General features: G+C 35.9%; 1 protein-coding gene across 4 annotated transcripts in view; it reads right to left on the minus strand.

Annotated features, from left to right (window-relative positions):
- The window catches only part of BRWD1 (bromodomain and WD repeat domain containing 1), a 122,599-nt gene that overhangs the window by 56,041 nt on the left and 43,524 nt on the right, over positions 1-23,034 (minus strand). For all 4 annotated transcript variants that reach the window (XM_057697087.1, XM_057697085.1, XM_057697083.1 and 1 more), the window contains 6 exons: positions 20,826-21,011; positions 18,608-18,791; positions 15,002-15,095; positions 9,991-10,122; positions 3,547-3,641; positions 414-603 (listed from right to left, as the gene is read on the minus strand). In XM_057697087.1, the coding sequence (XP_057553070.1) occupies positions 414-603; positions 3,547-3,641; positions 9,991-10,122; positions 15,002-15,095; positions 18,608-18,791; positions 20,826-21,011 (881 nt within the window). The remainder of the gene's footprint in view (positions 1-413; positions 604-3,546; positions 3,642-9,990; positions 10,123-15,001; positions 15,096-18,607; positions 18,792-20,825; positions 21,012-23,034) is intronic.

Consider the following 23,034-nt stretch of genomic DNA (forward strand, 5'->3'; position numbering starts at 1 on the left):
GACAGAACACGTCAAATGAAAATGGGAAACAGGACAATAGCAGACAAAACAAGAAGAAAGGGCCTTAAAATGCCTTGAAGGATATTTTGGGGGTTGAAATTGACAGGAGAAAATAAGAGTTATGGTGGGGTTCTCAGCAAAATAGAGCTTTCCCTCTAAGTTACAGATTCAGAAAGGTGTAAGTGTCAAGTCCAACTCAGAGCAGATCAGATAGAGAAATTTTAATAACAAAGGAGCTTTTCCAAAAATAAGTTTGTTTGCATTTTACATTTGACTCCTGATGACATAACATTATCAATCAAAAAATAATAATAATGAAGTCTCCAAATTCCCAAAGATTTCTAATTTTTAAATAGGGACAGAAACTATAAAAGTGTAGGTAGATGTTATTTTTAAAGATATATTTTTCTTACCTCTTTTTTAGGCTTATTTTCTTTCTTTCTCTTTCGTCTCCTTTTTGGAGGAGATAAATTCTCAGCAGACATTTCATCCTCTGAACTACTACAAAATCGAGTAATTCGTCGACGAGATGACGTTCGTAAAGGAGGCTGCAAATTGATGCCTGCATCAGCTGTCCAATCAGAATATCTAGATGAAGAATCACTAGAAAAGGAAAATGTTTTAAGTTGTATGGAACCAGGATCTAAGCCCTAACAGCAAATTAATCCTACAACCTTAAGAGAGAAGGAGAGACAACAAGAAGGAAGGAAAAGATCCTAGAAAGTCAACTGCCCTCACTATCAACGAATATTGAAATGGGCAAAGATCATGAGAAAGACAGAGAAAAACCTTCACTGACACTGGAAATTATGAAAGGAGGTAAGTCTGAGAAGTTGTTTTTTTAGTATAATATGGATGAGACCTCATGGAAGACAACATCTGGGGCCAACTACTAATTTCCCTTTCCAAAAGCGAAGTGTAGTTATGAAAACAGTAGAGATCGTGCACAAGAGTAGCACTCCCCCTAAACTGGAGGAGGCTCAAAAATGGACTAGAAATTTTAACTGGACTGACAAACCATCAGTGACTACACTGAGAAGAACAAGGAAAGCAAAGCCGCACCAAACAGAAAGCTGTAAGTGGGCACAGCTTCTTGCCAAGAGGAAGACTCTCCCTGATATGAGAAAAGATTCTAGAGAGGGACTAGTCCGAGCTCACCCTGGAGCAAAAGCAGAGTCAAATAGGAAACTAGATCTAGAAAACTAGCCCCTGGCCTGCTCCCAGCTTCAGCAAACACAGAAAGGATAAAGAGCCCCGACTGGGGCCATCGTTACCCAACCACAAACCTCTCAGACTCAATATAACACATATTTCCAAAAGCTATTTACTATAAATATTATTTTTGTATTATATGTTATGTAATAAAAGGAGCTGTTTTAAAAACCTTAAGAGTGTCTGCTTTGTATAATAAAATTCAGGAAAAGATAAAAGATAATGAGTATAGAGGGGCAGTGGCAGTTGCTAGGGCGGGGTGGCTGGAGCGACGAGCCATTGTCTATTGGGCATACAGCCTCAGTTCTGCAAGATGGCATGAGTTCTGGAGATCAGCTGCACAACACTTTGAATGTACTTTCACTATTGAATTGTACAGTCAGAAACAGTTAAGATGGTGAATTTTATGTTCTGTATATTTCACCACAATTAAAATTAATTAACAAACAAACAAAAAGTAGACAAGTGTTCTAAAAATCATTCCGGCCCCTAAGCATAACGGAATAAATGAAAACAAGAAAGGAAGCCAGGAGTATGGTATGGTGGTCTGTAAAGTGCAGTATCAACGGAAATTAAAATAATCAGAGTCATATCTAGAAGGGAAATTTTTCTAGACTTGGTGATGGAAATGTTATGAAGAGAGAATGATGTCCAGGTTTCTTGCTTGAGCACCTGCCTGGACAAAGCTGACATTTACCAAGACGAGGAACAGACGTTAACATCTTAGCCCCATGACATGCAGATGCGAAAACTAAATAGAAGGTAATACATATGATAAAATAAAGATTATATGTTAAGGCAGGGCAAGAAAAGTTAAAGATAAAATTCTCTCTGTGTGTCCATTTGGGCCTGCTCAAAGACGGGAGCGCCTGCTGATGGTAAAGATCAATAAGACCAAGGTTTTCCTTTCTTCTGATGTTGGCAATGTAACTTCTTAAAAGAGTAACCTTCTTTCCCAGCTCGGGAGGGGGTCATAGCACTTGGTGCTCACTTTGTACCAGTTTATCTGGACTATGTACCCTTAGTGAACTTTATGTGAAATAGCAGTATGCCATCCTGATGTAACGTCATTTGTCTTAAAAATGTACATGAAGTCTTCCTGTCCCTGAGGGGGAGCAAAGACTGCTGCCATGTCCTGCCCACCATCCGCTCACTCTAGGACCTTGCTTCAGACATGAGGTTCTCAGACCCAGAGCTGATCAACTGAAGAAAAGGCCAGCTCCCCTTGAGGAGGGACCCTGCAATGCCACAGCAAATACATACAGTTATGATGCCAGTATTTCTGCCTCAACAGGACGCAGGCCATTTATCAGTGTGACTGGTTCTCGAGCCATAACTACTGAGTCCGTGAGCCACAACTACTGAGCCCATGTGCCATGACTACTGAGGCCCATGCACCTAGAGCCTGTGCTCTGCAACAAGAGAAGCCACCGCAATGAGAAGCCCACACACCACAATGAAGAGTAGTCCCTGCTCACCACAACTAGAGAAAACCTGCACAGAGCAACGAAGACACAACACAGTCATAAATAAAAATAAATAAATAAACAAATAAATTCAAATTAAATCTAAAGGACAGAAAAAGTATCTCATTGTTACTGTAATTGTTTTCATCACTGCTAGGGAGACTAAACATCTTTTCATTCACTGGCCATTCAGATTTTCTCTGTGAATTGCTTATTCATATCTTTTGCCCATTTTTTTTCAATCAGACTTTTATAAGAACTCTTGATGTATTAGGAATGTCACTCCTACACGTATGTGTTGCAAATACTTTTTCCAAGTCTAGAATGTGTCATTTGACTTTATGTTTAGAAACATAAAAATTTTCTAAAAATCTAAAAAAAAAAAAAATGTACATGACCATGCCTTCAGCTTCTAACAGGTGGAACAGTTCTCAGAGCTTCCTGAGAATCTGCTTCCTGGATTATAATCCTCAGTTTGGCTTGAATAAAATTCTCTTTTTTTCCTGCTTGATAGTTAACTGACTTTTCATCAACATATACAATACCTAATAATAAGTTTAATGGTGATTTTACCACATAAACTTTGGATACTCCGCTTTATAAATGCACCCCAAGACTAAACTCAACTTTTGAGTACACGTATTTACACTGTTGGCTCAAATGTTTTATAGTCAAATAAAAATACCCAAAATACTTTCTACAGAAACACCTGTTAATCCAGCTTTCTTCTCCTTTTAAACGTATTAAAAACTCAATGTTAGTTGTTTCACAGTTCGAAGCTCTTACATCTTGAAAGCCATTCAAGTATGACTCCATTCAAAGTTATGACTAAAATGTTTAAAAGATTAAAACACGAAAAAACAGGTACCTTGAACTTTCACTGTCACTTTCACTTCTTCTATCACTTTTCCATTCTTCTTCTTCAGAAGAGCAAGAACCTTCACTCTGATCACAGGAAGTCTCCTAATTTGTGAGGGGGAGAAAAATAAAATAAAAATCTTGATCTGAGACTAAATAACACAAGTCAAAAGAAACCACAGAGTCATTCTAATCAACTGAGGAGTTAAGTATGATAACCGGGTAATATAATTAGGTAAACTTAACACCAAAAGCAAGTGTCTTTACTACATCCTTTTTCTTATTGAAGAATCAGGCAATAGAAAATATTTGTGAGACTTAACATTACTACTAGTAACAAAAGAAACTGATACAAGGGGCCATTCTCTAAGCAAACTTAATGAGAAGACAATGTAAATGTTCTCAGTGTTTTGGACTCAAGCCATTGTAATAGGTGGGTAGCGGGTATCTCGTTTTACTTTCAATTCTCTAAAACAAATGATGCTGAGCACCTTTCCATATGCTTATCTGCCACCTGTTTATCTTCTTTAACGAACTGCCTGTCACGTCTTCTGTAGACTCTTAAAGTGGGTTCTACTCTTATTGAGTTTTAAGAATACAAGTCCTTTATCAGATATGATCTTTACAAATATTTTCTCCCAGTCTGTGGCTTGTGTTTTCATTCTTTTCTTAACATTTTTTTTAATTAATTAATTAATTTATTTAATTTTTGGCTGTGTTGGGTCTTCGTTGCTGCACGCAGGCTTTCTCTAGTTGCAGCAAGCTAGGGCTACTCTTCATTGAGGTGTGCAGACTTTTCAGTGTGTTAACTTCTCTTGTTGTGGAGCATGGGCTCTAGGGAAGCAGGCTTCAGCAGTTGTGACATGCAGGCTCAGTAGTTGTGGCTCATGGGCTCTAGAGTGCAGGCTCAGTAGTTGCGGTGCACAGGCTTAGTTGCTCCGCAGCACGTGGGATCCTCCAGGACCAGGGCTCAAACCCGTGTCCCCGCATTGGCAGGTGGATTCTTAACCACTGCGCCACCATCGAAGTTCTTTTCTCATTCTCTTAACAGTATCTTTCACGCTTTTCTATTTGTGAAGTTTTCCTTTCATGGGCTCATGCTATTGGAACTGTATCTAAAAAGTCATCATCACACCCAAGGTCACCTAGATTTTTATTATATGTTATCTTTTAGAAATTTCATAATTTTGTTTTACATTTACATTGTATATGATACATTTTGAGTTTTTTTGTGAAAAGGCTGTCTAGATTTTTTTTTTTGCATGTGGATATCCAGTTCCACACCACTTGCTGAAAAGACTATGCTTTGTCCATTGAGTCGTCTTTGCTCCTCCATCGAACACTAGCTGAGTATACCTGTATTGGTCTATTTTCTGGGTTCCTTATTCTCTTCCATTGATCGATTTGTCTATTCTTTCACCAGTACCACACTGTCTTGAAAACTGCAGATTTATACTAAGTCTTAACGTCAGGCAGTATCTATCAGTCCTGCACCTTTATTGTTCTTCAGTATTCTGTTAGCTATTCTGGGTCATTTTTTTTCTTCAAACAAACTTCAGAATCTCTTTGACAATATCCACAAAATTAACTTGCTGGGATTTTGACTGGAACTGTGTTGAATCTACAGATGAAGTTGGATAGAAATAATATCTCAACAAAGATGTGAAGCACGGGAACTCTCGTTCACTGTTGATCAGAATACAAAATGTAACAGCCACTTTGGATAATAGTTTGGCAGTTTTTTACAGAGCTAAATATAGACTTATCACAGAGGAAAATAAAACTCATATTACTAGAAAGTAGTCAATGTGAAAATGTTTGTTCCAAACTACATGACATTCTAGAAAAGTCAAAACTATGGAAACAGTAAAACCATCAGTGGTTACCCGTGGCTAAGGAAGAGGGAGGAAGTGATGATTAAGTATAGCAGAGAGGGGGTTTAAGACAGTGGAACTATTCTCTATGAAACTCTTATGGTAGATACATAACATTATTCATTTGTCAAAACCCATACAACACATTACATTAGAGTGATGCTTCATGTAAACTATTAAATTTAGTTAATGATAATGTGTAAAATTGGTTCATCAGCTGTAGCAAATGTACCACACTAAATCAAGATGCTATTAATAGGAAAAACTTAGAGAAACAGTATATGGGAACTCACTGTACTTACTGTGTCATTTTTTTTAAACCTCAAACTATGCTAACACACAAAGTCTTTAAAGGAAAAGAGAGGAATACACTAATTCCCACAACCCTACCAGCTGCAGTCTACTTTAAATTCTGGTCTTGCAGGTACTTTTAAATTGAGATACAACCTTTTCCTCTAACAGCCACTTACCTTAAGCACATCATAAACAGATAATGAAAATGCCATGAAGGAACAAAACCGAAAAAATGGAATTGCAAAGAAATATCTACTTTGTTTACTTCATTTGAATAGGCAAAATATAAAGTAAACATATGCTAAAAAAAAAAATGTTCCTCAAAATGTGAGCCCAATGCTATTCAAGGAGCACAGATTCCTAGCCCAACCACACTAGATCTACTCAACAGGAGTCTGCTTTTTGTGCTCAAAATAGATTTCTAAAAAACATCACAGAAATAAACCCTTAAAATCTACTACCTGGTAACCATGCATTCTGGGGAAAAGTTTTCAATCTTTTATCTGAATGAACTCTCAAAATACTTCTGTAAACAGAGGCAGAGTTAAGATAAAGCTAATGAAACTTAAGTTTCAGAGGCTTTCAATTTAACTTGCCTACTAAGGCCCTGTGTCTACTTCCAATTTTGAGTTATTTTTCTGAAGAACATCCCTAAAATTATACAAGATTCAAACCCCACAAATCTTGGGTCCATCTTGCCTATGAGTTTTGTGTTGTCTCAAGTCACTACCTGCTCACTACTACCTTTTCATATACAGAGAAACCCAAGGCTAAGAAATGTAAAGAAATACACCTGGGGTCACAGGAGAGTAAGTATAAGAAATGGAATTACAAATCAGGCCAACTCTAAAATCCATACTTTTTTTACTATCAGTGCTTCCCAAACCAAAACGTAATGGAACCAACACCCATACATATATACACCAATCTCCACCCATCTGCAACAAGTCAGGAGAATGAATTCATACCACTGTAGGAGGTAGACTACCACAACACAAAATTATGATTTATTTTAAAAGATCACGTGGATTTAACATTCTACATTATATATGTATTAATTTAAAAAGTTCCTCATTAACTGCAAATAACAAATTAACAGACATAAAAAGAAACATCGTTAAGATTAACACTACTGATGATCTAAAAATTAAAATGCAATCTATAATCATTACTAATTTCTCAAAAACATTTAAGATACATAAGGTTTTATTGCTATTTCCCTAGCATAAAATATATGTATACTTAAGAGACTTAAAACAAAGCACCTTACTTATTGTGAAAAGAGCAGACACATTTCCACCAATAATAAGAATATGGTCCACTATCTCCACTAGTATTCAACAATGTACTGGAAGTATTAAACAATACAATTAGACAAGAAAAATCAATTAAAGATATAAAAATTAGAAGAGAAGTAGTAAAACTGAGTATTGTATAAATAGAGTATACCTGGAAAACTTCACAGAGCCCAACAATATAATTAACTCAAGAATTCAGTAATGTAGCAGGATGAAAAAATTAAAAATTGAAGGCAGAAAAAGACCAAAAACACGACAGAAAAATGGCCAAAAGACATGATACACAATGCACAAGGATGAAAAAAAGACTCTAAATATATAAAAATATGTTCAACTTCATGCATAAGAGAAATATAAACTACTGTAAATAAACCAAAGACAAGCGACAAATATTGTGTGATTCCACTTACATGAGGTACCTAGAACAGACAAATTCACAGAGACAGAAAGTATGAGAGAGGTTGCCAGGGTCTGGGGAGAGAAGCAAATGGGGAGTACTGTTTAATGAGTACAGAGGTGCTGTCTGGGATGATGCAAAAGTGCTAGAAATGAAGAGCGGTGGTGGCTGCACACATTTGTAAATGCGGTTAATGCCACAGAACTGTACACTTAAAAATGGCTAACAGTAAATTTCATGTTACATATAATATTCTATCACCCACACAAATAGCCAAAACATATAAAAAACAAAACTAAGATATCATCTCTCACCAATTAAACTGGCGAAAATTAGAAAGTGTAACACACTCTGTTGCTAAAAAAGTAGGGAAACAGGCACTCTCTTATGCCACAGGTAGGAATGCAAGTTGGAATTCTCCTTTATAAGGAATCTTTATCAGCATCTCACAAAATGCAAATGCATTTATCTTTGGGCCCAGTAATCCCATTTCAAGGAATGCTCCCCCCAAATTACATCTCCATCATTAGAAAAATACAGTCATCTACGAGATTATTCATTGTAGCATAATTTAAAATGAAAACACTGGATGCATCCTAAATGCCCATAGCCAGGAGAGTGGTTAAATAAACTCATAATCAGACAACTTAAATATTACATAAATCTTAAAAATAAAAAAGGCATTTATGAACTGATGTGAAGTGATTTTAGGAATATTTTAAGTGAAAAAAACCCAAGTGCAAACGAGTATCTGTAGGATGCTCCATTTTGTATACAAAAGGAGAAATAATAAAATATACATATATCTAATTAAGTGTATGGGGGAGGAACGGGGGACACAACACAGAAAAGGTAAGCCAGAAATTAGGGAGGGTGGGTAGGAACATTTCTCATAACTGCCCCAAATCATTAAAGGTTAAATATGCATGATACACTATAAATAATAAGAAAATAACATAAGAACAGTCTCATTACAAAAAATCATCTAAGTGAACGGTTTTGATGATAATACCAGCTAACATTATTGGATATTACGTAGTGTTTTAAACACTTTACGTGATCAACTAAATGAATTCTCACAACACCTCTGAAGGACATACTATTAATGACTTTTACAGATATAGGCAAAGGCATAGAAAGTTTAAGCAACTTGTTCAAGTGGAAGAATTTGGATTTAAACTCAAACCCTATGTTTGACTGCTATTCTAATGCTTTATAGAGGAATTCAAATAAATTGTTCATCCTTATGTAACATTTCAATCCTCAAAACGTAACATTAGAATGTATTTTCTAATCCGTAAACTTTAAAAACTCTTTGAAAAATACTCTTTTCCCCAAAAAATATCAAAATGAAGAACAGTAACTTCATATGATTATTTTAAGTCAAACAAAGGGGTTAAGACAAGGACTTCTTAGATATGATGGCAAAAGCACAAGCAACTAAGGAAGAAACAAACTAGACTTCTTCAAAATGTAAAACTTTTGTGCTTCAAGGAAACCAGCAAAGAAGTGAAAAGACAACCCAATAAATGTGAGAAAATATTTCAAAGTCATACATCTGATATAAAGGATTTCTATCCCGAATACATAAAGAACCCTTGTAGCAATAAAAAAGACAATCAAATTGAAAAATGGGCAAGAGATTTGCAAAGACGTTTCTCCAAAGATACATAAGTGAACAATAGCACATGAAAATATGTTCAACATCGTTGGTCATTAGGGAACTGTAGTCAAAACCACAGTGAGATACCACTTCACATCCACCAGTGTAACTGAAATCAAAAGGACAGAACATAAAAGGCGTGGACAAGGATGTGAAGAAACTGGAAACTTCATACATTACTGACTGGGTATATAAAATAATGCAGCCACTTGGGAAAACAGTCTGGCAACTCCTCAAAAGTTTAAATACAAAGTTACCATATGACCCAGCAAACTGACTGGCATGTACAAACCCAAATGAACTGAAAACTTATGGCCATACAAAACTCCTTACATGAATGTTGACAAGCAGCAATATCTGTAACAGTCAAAAAGCATAAAGAATAGAAGTGTCCCCCAGCCAGTGAGCGCGTACGCACACCATGGTCTAGTCATGTACTGGAATCCTGAACAGTGAAAAAGAAGGAAGTACTCATCCAGGTTATACACGGAATCAGCCTTGAAAATATTACACAGTAAGTGAAAACAGCCAGTCACAAGATCCTACTGTACGCTTCCATTAAATGAAATGTTCAGGATACAAAAACCCACAGGGACAGAAATATCAGTGGTTGCCAGGGGCTTGGGTGGAGTGGAAATGGGAAGTACTTGCAAATGGGTATAGGGTTTCCTTTTAGGTGATTAAAATATTTTGATATTCAATACTGGTGGTGATGGTACAACTTTGTTAATATACTAAAACCACTGGATTGTACGCTTGTACGGTACCACAAAGTTGTTCAAAATTGTCAGAGAAATTCAAAATGTGAAATTTCATTTTAATCTTCAGAGAATACTACATATTCACATAATTTCAAGGTAGATTCAAAGTAAAGAATTAACACAAAATATTCAAGATTATTTTACATATTTTAAGTTACAAAACTCACATGTCTTATGGAGCTTGATGATTCATTTCCTGAAGATAACTCAAGCCGTCCAAGATTTCTTCTACCATAATTTGGATATTTACGCCTACATGTCCTTTGCCTAGACTGTGACATCAAAGCCACCGAATCAGACTGAAACACAAACAAGCAGATGAAAATTAACACTTAAATAAGTACTATCTTCAATAAAATATTTCACATTCTATCAAATTTCAAAAGAATCTAAGGCAAAAATAATAATAATAAAGCTCAAAAAATAAAATATTCTTGAATGGGTATTTTTGCTACATATTGTTAATCAAGTTTTTTTGTTGTTGTTGTTTACTTTTAAGATATTTAGAAGACATTGCTAAATTCAGGCACATAAGATCGGCATTTTCCAAACTAAATCATAAGTTAATTGGTTTACCATAAATAATAAAAACTATAATCCAAAAAAAAATCACTTTAAACTATATACCTTAGAAGTGAAAACATATATTCATTTTATGATGCAGTAACCAACCTTAAGGAATATATCACTGTGTGAATACACAGGTATAGAGACATATCTGAAATGATCCTCAAATATCAACCCTAGTTATTTCCAGGTTTTAACTTTTTGGACGATCTGTTGTCAGTACTTTTCAGTTGTGCTTGAATTTTTTTAAATATCTTTTTTTTTAATTAAAACAAAATAAGTGAGTAATCTTTTAAGATCAGCCAAATAAAATAGCTAGATTGAAATGCCGGGGGGCGGGGGGGTTGCATGCTATTCCTCAAACAACAGTCATATATGCAAAATCACTCAATGAAAGTGTACATTCCCATAACTGATATACCGATTCTCACAGTAGTGCCATCTGCTTGAAAATCACTGGGGTGTTTTATCATTTCAACATATCCTAAACAGCATATCCTGGCTGATTTTAAAACAACTCTTCTTTCCTTAATTTGTCAGTACTTTTTTTTGTTAAGGCAAAAACTCCTATTAATGAATTTCATCACTAATAATATGTAAATTCAGATGGACCAAAACTACCACTAAGAAGAACATCTGTCAAAATATGTTTTTTTTAAAAAAAACAGTTTGAGAGCACTACATACCTAACAAGGCTCTGAAGATTTACAGGACCAATACACGAAAAAGGATACAAGCAACAAAAGCGAACCCTAAAATTTCACTCTGGAAAAGGAGGCTGAAAGCATTAGCAGGTAAGCAAAAAATTGAAAGACTAAACTCTTAAGCTAACAAAACTTGCAATTCAGTCTCCTATGCATCGGCAAACACATGAAGCTTCGGCTGATAGCCCAGAGGGCTACAATCTAGACTTATAGGTAAACTACAGATAAGCAGCACCCCAAGGAACTAAAAGCCCATCCTTCTCTAGGTTATGGTGATACAGGCTTAAGAGTGGCCCTCGTAGCCTACTAGAAGCAAACTACACCTTCTCTGGAGGAGAAATGCCACCCTAGGCTTCAAATGATCTCTAACATCTAACATTCAATCAAAAATACAGGCAACATAGAAAATGTGATTACAAAAAAAAAGAGAGAGAGGAAAAAAAAATCAATACGAAATGGAAACAGATCAACAGAGGAGCAAGATACTGAAAAAATGAAATTACCAGAAACAGGTTTTTCAAATAACTAGGGCTGATTTTCAAGGAAATAAAATGAGAACTTCAGCAGAAAACTGAAAACTCTGGAAAATTCTGAAATGAAAAATACAGTAACTAAAACCAAGAACACAAGTTTAACAGCAGATTACACACAGCTGAAGAGAACTAACTAAATGGAATATATTTGGTCAGGAAAAAATTCAGAACAGCAAGAAACAGCCTAAAAATAAGAGACAGAAAATAAAAAGGAGGGACAGAAAGTAAAGGATAAAAACATATATCTTGCAAACACTAGCCAAAAGAAAGCTAGCACAGCTATATTCATATAAAAGAATTTGAAGAATAAAGCATCACTAGAAATAAATTCATGATAAACGGTTCAAATCAGCGGAAAAAGGGGAAATTCTAAATGTGTACACATCAAATAACATAGCTTCAAACCACATAAAGCAAAACAAGTAGAAACAAAGAAATCTACAAACATAGCAAAACGTTAACACATTTCTCTCTTGTTTATAGAGAGTGCAATCATTTTGAAACCACATGTGGCATTAACTACTAAAGTTGAATATACACATATCCTATGCTCCAATAATTTCACTCCAGCGCATATACTAAAGAGAAATACACAAATAGGTAACAAGGAATACGTACAAACTGTTGAAAGCAGTATTGTTCCTAACATACTATTCCTAATTCATATTTCTAACATGAAAATAACCCAAATACCCTTTAAGAAAAGATTACATGGAGCTATATGTAAAGAGGTGGATAGAACTACAATCTGTCATACAGAGTGAAGTAAGTCAGAAAGAGAAGGACAAATATTGTATGCTAACTCACATATACGGAATCTAAAAATGGTACTGATGAACTCAGTGACAAGAACAAGGACGCAGGTACAGAGAATGGACTGGAGAACTTGAGGTATGGGAGGGGGCGGGGGGTGAAGGGGAAACTGAGACGAAGCAAGAGAGTAGCACAGACATATATATACTACCAACTGTAAAATAGACAGCCAGTGGGAAGTTGTTGTATAACAAAGGGAGTCCAACTCGAGGATGGAAGTTGCCTTAGAGGACTGGGGCGGGGAGGGTGGGGGGGACTCGAGGCGGGGGGGGGGGGGAGTCAAGGAAGGGAGGGAATACGGGGATATGTGTATAAAAGCAGATGACTGAACTTGGTGTACCCCCAAAAAAATAATAATAAAAAAAAAAAGAAAAAAAGAATAGATTACACAGCAACATGTTCATAAAGGGAATACTATCCAACAATGAAAACAAATGAACTTCAACCACTCACAACAAAGATAAATCTCACAAGGTCAAATGCAAGCCAGATACAAAAGATTATATATACATACTGTATGACTCCATTTAGATCAGTGTTTCTTATCCTTTTTTACATCATCACTACCCTATAGGAAACTTGACTTTCTCTTAATTTGGCCCCCTCAAAATTGTAATACCACAGATATACATACAATACATAAACACATATAGTATATCTGTGCTTTGTACATAAATAAAGTATAAGGGTTAGCCTTCTTATCCAATGTAGGGTTTAAAATAGCTAATATTTTTAAAACAAAATCTAAATTGAAAATTTTAAAGCTCTTTGCATTTAACTTTATAACTGTTTCTTGAATAATTTTTGATGTAATTCAATTACATAGATTGTAATCTATCAAATTACATATCCAAATTAGAAATTCTTGAATACATAACAGCACTGCAATCAAATTTTTAAAAATCTTTCAAAACTTATTCTTGCAGCAAAAATAAACCTGAAAAAATTCATTAATTTCTCAAAAATTTTAGTAAATTCAATTTTAAAGTTCTTTTCATGAGAAAATATCCTAACTATAGCTGAAGATATTCATTCAGGTAGTCGACATTTTTTTCTTCTCAGTATCTGACATAATGACTTGAATTATTTTTAAATTAAATAATAACATAGAAACGTTTAGTTCTTAAAGCTCAGGTCATAAACAAAAGCACCAAGCATCGAGGCAGTTAATGTGGCAGCCAGGCCGTGCACAGGCCACTTCTCACCATATGGCTACAATACTGAATGATCAATTGAGAGAATGAGTATCTTGCAAACACAACCATTTTCCACCATAATTGTGTAGCAATGATCTTGCATATATTTCATGTAAATTCCATTAACTCGTTAATGCTTCACATATGATGGTCATGAAAATCTAAATTGAGAAGTTAAAACACTAAGGAATAAGATTTTCTCAGGTAGCGCTGGGCTTTGGACAGTCACAAGCCATTGTGACATCTAAGATTTTTTATAAATGCATGGTTTGGAAAACATCAGAAACAGACAAAGCTAACCAGCATTTTTGGAAGTCAAACAGTTGGTTACCTGCAGGAGAAAGGAGAGTAGTGACTGGGAAAGAATACAAAATGCTTTTGATGGGCTGACAATGTTCTAGTAGTTATTAAACAATAATTTTCTTTTTTTTTTTTTTTTTTTAAGGCTGCACTGTGAGGCACACGGGATCTTAGTTCCCCAACCAAGAATCAAACCCGTGTCCCCTGCATAGGGAGCACAGTCTTAACGACTGGACCACCAGGGAAGTCCCGACAATAATTTTCTAGACTCCTTCAGTGCTGTTAGGCATTAGGTTACTTCCCGCAAGTTTCAAGACACTTTTCCTAACAGCTGTACAACTTTATGTCTACTATTTTAAATCCCCAAAAGAAGACTAATATTACTAATATTCTCACTGAGCAAAAAGAAAGCTATAAATCACCATATGACCCAGCAATCCCACTATTGGGCACATACCCAGAGAAAACCATAATTCAAAAAGACACATGCACCCCATTGTTAATTGCAGCACTATTTACAACAGCCAGGTCACAGAAGCAACCTAAATGTTCATCGACAGATGAATAGATAAAGAAGATGTGGTACGTATATATATTGGAATATTACTCAGCCACAAAAAGGAATGAAATTGGGTCATTTGTAGAGACATGGATGGACCTAGAGACTGTCATACAGAGTGAAGTAAGTCAGAAAGAGAAAAATAAATATTACATATTAACGCATATATGTGGAATCTAGAAAAATGGTACAGATGAACCAGTCTTCAAGGCAGAAATAGAGTCAGAGATGTAGGGAACAAACAGATGGACACCAAGGGGGAAGGGGGTGGGGGTGGGATGAATTGGGAGATTGGGATGGACATATATACATACACTAATATGTATAAAATAGATAACTAATGAGAACACACTGTATAGGGAACTTCACTGCACTAACTGTAGAAATTAACTGTAGAAACTAACACAATACTGTAAAACAAATATACGCCAATAAAAAAAAGAAAACTATAAATTTCAGTTTAATTTCTAATTTGTTTATTCCTAAGAAAATGGAATTTAAGTTACCTTTTGTGAGAACTGGAGAGTCTTCCTCTTTCTTCCAATTATATAAAGATTTCTTTCCTCTTCACCTTTCTCTATTCTGAAGTTTTCCAACTTCCTACAAATTTAAGTATCCAGTTATATTAGTTACTGTTAAATACAGGATATAGAGAGAAAAAATTAATCATTACGATTCTGGGAATCATAACTTAAGTACTTTTTTAATTAGTACAGAAAATTCCTAAAGTTATAACAAAAGTTGCGTCAAACTGTACTTTTCTAGAAATTTAATATAAACATAAAATCTCAGAGGCAGGAGGTCCTATTTTTCATATTTAACACAGAAGTAGTCATTCACTTATATTCTGATTGGCCCTATGAGAACCCTCAAACAGGATCTCTCGTATTAGCTACTCAAAATGTACCTAGGATTTTCCAAGATTGTAATTCCTTTCTCTAAAGAAAAAATCAGAAAAGAATCCTCCTCAAAACTTATTCAAACTTCACGTTTTATAATTTCTGGGAAACCAGAATAGCAATGTTACTGGTTCTTCTAATCACCTACATTTCACTTACATGACACAAAAGAAAATTTATAATGTTACTGTGACTGATTTCAGAGCAAGGGACCTTCCACCATGAAGATCATTTTCTTTCTTCATGACTAGAGAATTCAAGCAACTAAATGTCCTTTAACACTGTTCAAAACACATGGCTTTATGCTTTGTGTTCACTTTAAAATTCCACTGGAAAAGTTTCAAAACTGACTTTGTACCCATGCTCCAAGATATAACTGAAAACTCCTTTTGCTCTTTTACACAAATGAGTAAAAGCACAAATGCTGTAAACACAAAAACTGATTTCCAAGGAAATCACTTTTTTTCTTGATACATCTGCAGCCCACAATCATATGACAGCCAAACACTGTCCACAGGGGAGTTCTAAGGCAGACTTCCCTTCTCGAGTCGTCAATTTCACCACTAATATGTGTATTTAAGGAACTACATGAGGTTTTTCACTTGTAGCCAAATGAAATTCCTACCCCAAACCTGTATGCTTCTCTTTGTTTTGACAATGAAACCACATATAATTCATTCTCAATCAATAATAAAGCAAAGAACACTCCAGATCATCAATGTACCATGTCCGACTGTATGCAATTCCACACATAATGAAGTGGTCAGCTAAGAAAAGTGACATTATGAAAGATCACAAAGTGTATACGTGATTCACTCATTCTTTTAGAATGAACATAATTTCTATTATTGGATGAAGACAAACTACATATCTGAACTCTAGCCCCAAACAGAACTACCTCTACTGGGAAGCAAGACTGTATATTCAACTTCCTGCACAGTAGGGTCATTTATCTCCTCACACTTTTATCTAATACCTAAATTTTTCAAAATGGACACATACTACTTTTACAGTCAGAAAACAAATTTTTAATTTCTCTTGATCTTTATCAAATGACACCCTAATAAACAGTTATGTAAAATTCACTGCTGCTCCTGTTGTAAGGATTGTTGTCACGGGCACTGACTGCTACTACCTCACTCAGCAGCTCCTTCATACAATCTCATTTGTATTCTAGAATACAGCTCTAGAAAGGGCTATGCTCTTCTTTTGGAAAATTATACTGCGGCAGCTAGCTGATTCGCAAAATCCATTCTTCCTTCTTCCTTAGAAGCAGAATCTCAATTTTCACCTAAGCTCTTTGCTACTTTAAATAGAGACCGTATTACCTTGCTTCACTCTGTAGCTAAGTATGGCCATATTATGACATTCTGGTCAATGAGTTATGAGCAAAAATGTCACATGGGGCCATTAAGTCTGCTTAAATGAAATTCCTTCAACTAGAAATGTCCTTTTTGCTGCCTTCGGCCTTCTCTTCCCTCTTCCTGCCTAAATCTCAACCTCCATCACAGATGCAAAATGTGACAGCTATTATAAAGTCCAGCTATCTTGGACCTTGATGTGACCTTTCAAGATTGGAAGTCAGAATCTTAAGATAGATATCAGAAATAGAGGACCCTGAGTCCCTGATTAACTGGGGAACCACGATTCTAGCCTTAAACAATCTCCAGTCTTTCTTTATGTTAAGAAAATAAATGCTTGCTGAAGAAACTACTCTTCAGGACTTTCAATCCTGATACCTGTTTGCTTCCCTTGACTTTGACAACAAAAAGTACCCCAAAATGACACTTTCAGTTCTGATGACCATGCAACTCAGATATAATTGTAAGGCTTAATTATAGCATACTACATACACGATGGTGATTTTCTATATTTCTCATCCCAATTCCAGATTTTGCTTTTCACTAGTTTATTGTATACTTATAAACATTCTTAAATTCACTATACAAAATATAAGTATTATCCAATATTACTCCACCAATCACTGACTCTTCTGGCTAAGCACATGAAAACTTTTACAAAATTATCTTCAAGGTATTAGTTATTATGAGACACAAATATGACAATACTGAAACACTGCAGATATCAATAAAAAACAGTATTTGTTGCCTCCATTTTGATAACTTAAAAATCAGTACAATTCAGTACAAGGAAAACCCTACAGTCCACACTACACTTATGAAATATCATTTCTCACTAAAAGCAAATAGGCTGCTTAAGAGAAAAGACTGACCCTAGGTCTAGGTCAAGAAATGTACAAGATGAACCTGCAACACCCTGCCATGCCTGATAGTAAAGATGCTATGCAAGGCTACTACATCATTTCAAAAGGACTCAAGAGTCAACTTGAAGAAGCTCTTCCTGGCCAGAGATGGAAAAATTTAAACATCAATAAAGATATTAGAAATAAGCTAAATCACAGCAGTGTGATTAATACAGTGAAACACACACACACAAATTGGCCACTACAGTAGGATGTAAAGTAATAAATCTTTATTTCGAAGATACAGCTTAATGAGCAAGCATCTATCCTGTTTTTCATATACAAACTTTACTACTGGATAATCAAACAGTAGATGCAGGTAAATTTTTGTTTGGAAGTATCTAAGATAATGAAGGCTTCGGAGCTGATCACTACTTTATAATCCCTAAGGAATTAATGAATCTAGGCAGTGAGTACCAATGCCTGCAAGCATCACACACACACAAAAAAGGTATTATGTGCCTTCTGATGGAATTTTACCACTTAACAAAATAATCTTGCAAAAAACTAAAAATAAGACATCTGGAACAAGTGGAAATTTAAACACTGGCTATGTGGTTCTATCAAGGAATCGTCTGTTTATTTTTTGAGATATGACAATGGCACTCTGGTTATATTTTAAGACAATTCCTTATCTTTAGAAATTACATACTGACCTACTTTTGGATAAAATGATATTATGTCTGGAATATCTTTGAAAATAATACTGAAGGGAGAAAAGGCAGGTGTTTGTATAGATGAAACAAGACTGGTTATGAAAAAATTTACCACAGTGAAAACTGAGAGAACAATTTTGACATTTTCCTACCACATTTAAAATACATCCCAACCCATTATTAAAATATATGTATATGATTATTTATACCACTAATGATTAAACTAAGTGTAAATAACCATATAGATATATTTTCATAGATATAAACAATATTAATAGATATCCTAAAACAAACCTAAATATGCCTAGTGGTACCTCTGGTACAACCACTCTTCGTTTCCAAGCCTGCAGGTCACGCTCTGTAGCCATCTGACTGCGTGGAGCGTTCTGGTGCATTTGACGAACACCTTCCACCTGTCCACTACGACGCAGACCAATGTTTGGAGGAGACTGGATGTCTAAGCTTAGTCTTCTAAAGCCTAGGGGAAAATTGTCAAGAATGACTGCAAAACAAATGTCAATCTAATATGCATATACATTCCTCCTAATAAGATACAACCCCCCCAAAAAAGATCCACTGAAAAAACTTTGGAAAAAAGAATCTTAATGTGACTGAGATCAAAATGTAGAATACAGAACAAACATTAACATAACTATTAACCTCAATTTCCATTTTTATTAGACTTTCTGAAATTTAATGTACAAGCACTTTCTATAATAAGGTTATTTGCAGTCCTAAAAACCTTACCTTTCTCAAAATCACAAACTAAAAACACATCTTTCTGGAAAAATCAGCACTGCAAATAGATGCCTCAAACGGTGGTGGCTTTATAATAAGATCTCGAACAACAAAATTGTTTATGATCTTGAGAGATAATCTAAGCCACTCAGGCAGGCAAGCTGCCAGAGCCCATTATTAAAAATTCACAAAAATCCAAAGTGGGAAAATGCCGGTAGCACTTGAATTGGAGCTAGAAGAGTGGGTAACAGGGCAATGCAGACAACAGCAAGCCCTGAGCCTGGGCAGAGCTGATCAGGTAGACACAGCAGGCAGGGCAACCTCCCAGGAGCTGGAAGTCACAAAGGATGGAGACCACCCTGGGGGGATGTAGGCGGAATCCCAGGCAAAGTACTTGTTTCCTTAAAACACAGAGTGAAGGGGATCCTGCTACTAATGCAACAAATAAAAAAAATTGGGGGCTATAACCTTTCCTATGGGAAGCTATTAAATTTTACTCCAAATACACCAGCCCTCCTTGCCCAGGGTAAAATTCAAATACGAGTGAACACAACTTCTGCATTCCTCTATGTACGACATTCTGTTTACCAATCAAATGTGAACCACTTTGCTGCACAACATATAATACTTCATCTATTAAAAATGACATTAAACATCCCTGCTATTAATCCAAAATTTATATTAAAATACAATGATATTTAAGAAACACTATTTGAATTGAGAACTAAAAATAAATTCTAAATTTAACTGCCCAAGTCATAGTATTTTTCTCCAACTATCTGAAGAAAATATATGCACAGGTTATTTATCACAAAATTACTTGTAATAGCAAGCATGAAAAATAACTTACAAGGCCATGAACAGATTAATTACAAAGACTGGTTATTCCACACAGTGGAGTACTATCAAGCCATAAAAAGGAATGAAGAAGAGCTCCGTGATGGATAAGGAGTGATTTCTAGAACATACTGTTAGGGAAAAAAGCAAGGTGCAGAAGAATGCATACACATCTTGTGCCTCTTGCTCTGATGCACGGAGAAAACACAACAGCAACCATGCAGTATTCCTGTTTAAGATGTTTAACCTGAATCCAATTACGAGATGATCAAACGAATTCAAACTGAGGGAAATTCTGTGAAACAACAGGCCTGAACTCTGGTAGTTTTGATCCCTGGTGGTGCAGTGGTTAAGAATCTGCCTGCCAATGCAGGGCACACGGGTTCAACCCCTGGGCCAGCAAGATCCCACATGCCATGGAGCAAGTAAGCCCGTGTGCCACAACTACTGAGCCTGTGCCCTAGAGGCTGCATGCCCCAACTACTGAGCCCACGCGCCTAGAGCCTGTGCTCCGCAACAAGAGAAGCCACTGCAACGAGAAGCCCGCACACCACGCCGCAACGAAGAGTAGCCCCTGCTCGCTGCAACTAGAGAAAGTCTGTGAGCAGTAACAAAGACCCAGCGTGGCCAAAAACAAATAAATAAATTATTAAATAAAAAAAATACTCTGTTCTTTACTCTTGTTTATTTAATACAATTTTGTAAATACTCTTATTTTAGAGCAAAAAGATTTCTACAGCCTTTCACAATATTGAAATTCAAATGTCTATTTGTTAGTCCATCAACCTCCCACCTAGTAAAGCTACCTCCAGACTACTGCTCAAGTTGTAAATGTACACTGCTTAAAGTTCCTCACATTGCACATAGGGGACAATGACTTCATTTATTCTTCAATTTCAATCCAGACATATTAAGGCAAAATATCTGTATTTATTACCTCTTCGGGGTGTTTCTTCCCCATTTGAAAGTCCACTTGGAACAGCATCCTGACCTGCCCCCAGTCTCCGGTCTTGCTGCTGCTGCAGCTGTCTTATCATTCCATCCAGGACACTGGGCTCCGGGCTCCGTTCACCATCATCACTGGTTTGCAGGCTTATAATTTGTTCAATTACCTCCCCGTCACCTGCAAATTCAACAAGTGAATATGAAATCATGATACACATGAAAAGGAAAAAACTTTCAACAGGCTACAATTAAAATTCCACGAGCAACTGTCAGAATTCTTGTTTTTTAAAAATAATGAATTAAAGATATCTTATACATTCATAACTAAGTCAGAGAAAAGATTCAAAACAAACTTTAGGGTGCTAAGTACACAAAAAACTCAACAGAGCTTTTGAAATCCCTAGAAGTGAGCACATGGAAACACATTTCAGTGAAAGTCTTGTTTTTCTGTTTCACACTAATGCCCCTCATTTATAAATATAATTCATTAAAATCTTACTTCCCAAGGTCTCTGACTGTAACAGACCAACTCTGTGTGATTTCTGATGTACAGAAAAGCAGTGGCATTTCTTTTGTCTTAATAAATAAAAGAGTGAGTAACACCTTTTAGGCCTTCAACAAATGACCACTCCCAACTCCAGCTCTCTCCTACCCCAAGTATGTACAGTTGAGGGAGGTAGCTTACACATGCCTCTCCCCATTAAGCTTAAGTCACTTTCTCTTTCAAATATGCTTTAAGCATAGCCATAATTCTGCAAGTACAAAATCAGATTTTTTGTAAGTCTTTGCTTCTTTATTTTTCAAATAATACATTTTCAGAGATATTTAATAGGTTCAGAGTTAGTATTAGTGGATAAAAAGTGTTACATGGTTGTGGGGTCTTGAAATTTACCTAAACATTAACATTTTCATGCAAACAATTCCTTACATATTCTCTCACCATAAAACACATCTTCTTTAAACATAATATATAACATAGACCACCACCACCCACCAGCTTATAAGCAGAACCCTAACAAATTGAAATTAATAGGGTATTAGGCAAAAAGGATGCAAAGATATACTTGCATCCACAGTAACATGTCAGAAACTGAAAAATGTAATGTACTATCTCAGGGGAAAAAAATACTCAATCCTGCTTCCTGAGTTAGATTCCCTTATATCAGTATCTCATTGATAACATCTCCATTTTACTACGGAAATCAATGAAAAACTTAGAAGAACTAAATAAAAATCACTGAAATTTTCTGATCACTGTCAAAAAATGAGCTAAGAAAGCAAGAAGTGGAGCCCTGATCTAAAAGTATAAAAAGACTTTAGAATTAGGAATAACATAATGTTCCTAAGATCACATCATGGAACCAAAGGGAAAACAGTAGAAAAGAAAGACTTCTCATCCTCTCCCCTCCCCTCAAAAAACCCTACCTTTCTTTCATGGCACTGAGCTTAAATGTATCTTGGTAAGTATCATCAAGAAAGATACTTTTTTCTAATTGGCATAATGCAGTCATCACTCATATTAAAGAAGGGTCCCACACATAAAGGCTTAAGTGCTACAGTGCCCTTCCACTATAAACTACTACAATACTGGAAAAAATATATATGAAAGAGGGCTTTCAAATATAGGATAATAGCACAGGACTGTGATTCCTGAAGGAAGACAATGGAGTTCAGTCTTTTGACTGCTCCAGGTAACAGCCTGGAGGCAATTTCCAGTTTGCAGAGCAAGGAGAGGGAACCCGAATACCATCCAGAGGTCACGCTGAGTTGAGAGACAGAAGTCAGAGTTTGGGAGCGGGGGAAAGACTAGAATATGCAGAGCTGAATATCAGAGAGGACTGAACTGCACAGAAAGCTCAGAGGTACACAATGAGGTTCAAGCATTCTTTGGCTAAATAATGGTATGTGCACACATGGGGTAAAACTCCACCATGCTGGGGAATAAAACATGAAAAAGCCAAGCCATTTTTTACGCCAAAGCATTGCCAGAACTCTCACAAGGCTGGCAAGAGTTCATGTTTCCACAGGCCAGAATAGAGACTTCAGAACACAATGCAAAACTGTTTTTAAGCATATTTCCAATTTTAACATACAGAATATTTAAAAATGTGTGTCCAAGGCAGTGAAGAATACAATGACTGCTAGCAGTTTGGTGTCATGGCCTTGATTTATGCTAAGGTACCCACCACTGCTTCTGTTTC

Source organism: Hippopotamus amphibius, chromosome 10, assembly GCF_030028045.1.
Source record: "Hippopotamus amphibius kiboko isolate mHipAmp2 chromosome 10, mHipAmp2.hap2, whole genome shotgun sequence".
In the NCBI taxonomy this organism is placed as follows: domain Eukaryota; kingdom Metazoa; phylum Chordata; class Mammalia; order Artiodactyla; family Hippopotamidae; genus Hippopotamus; species Hippopotamus amphibius.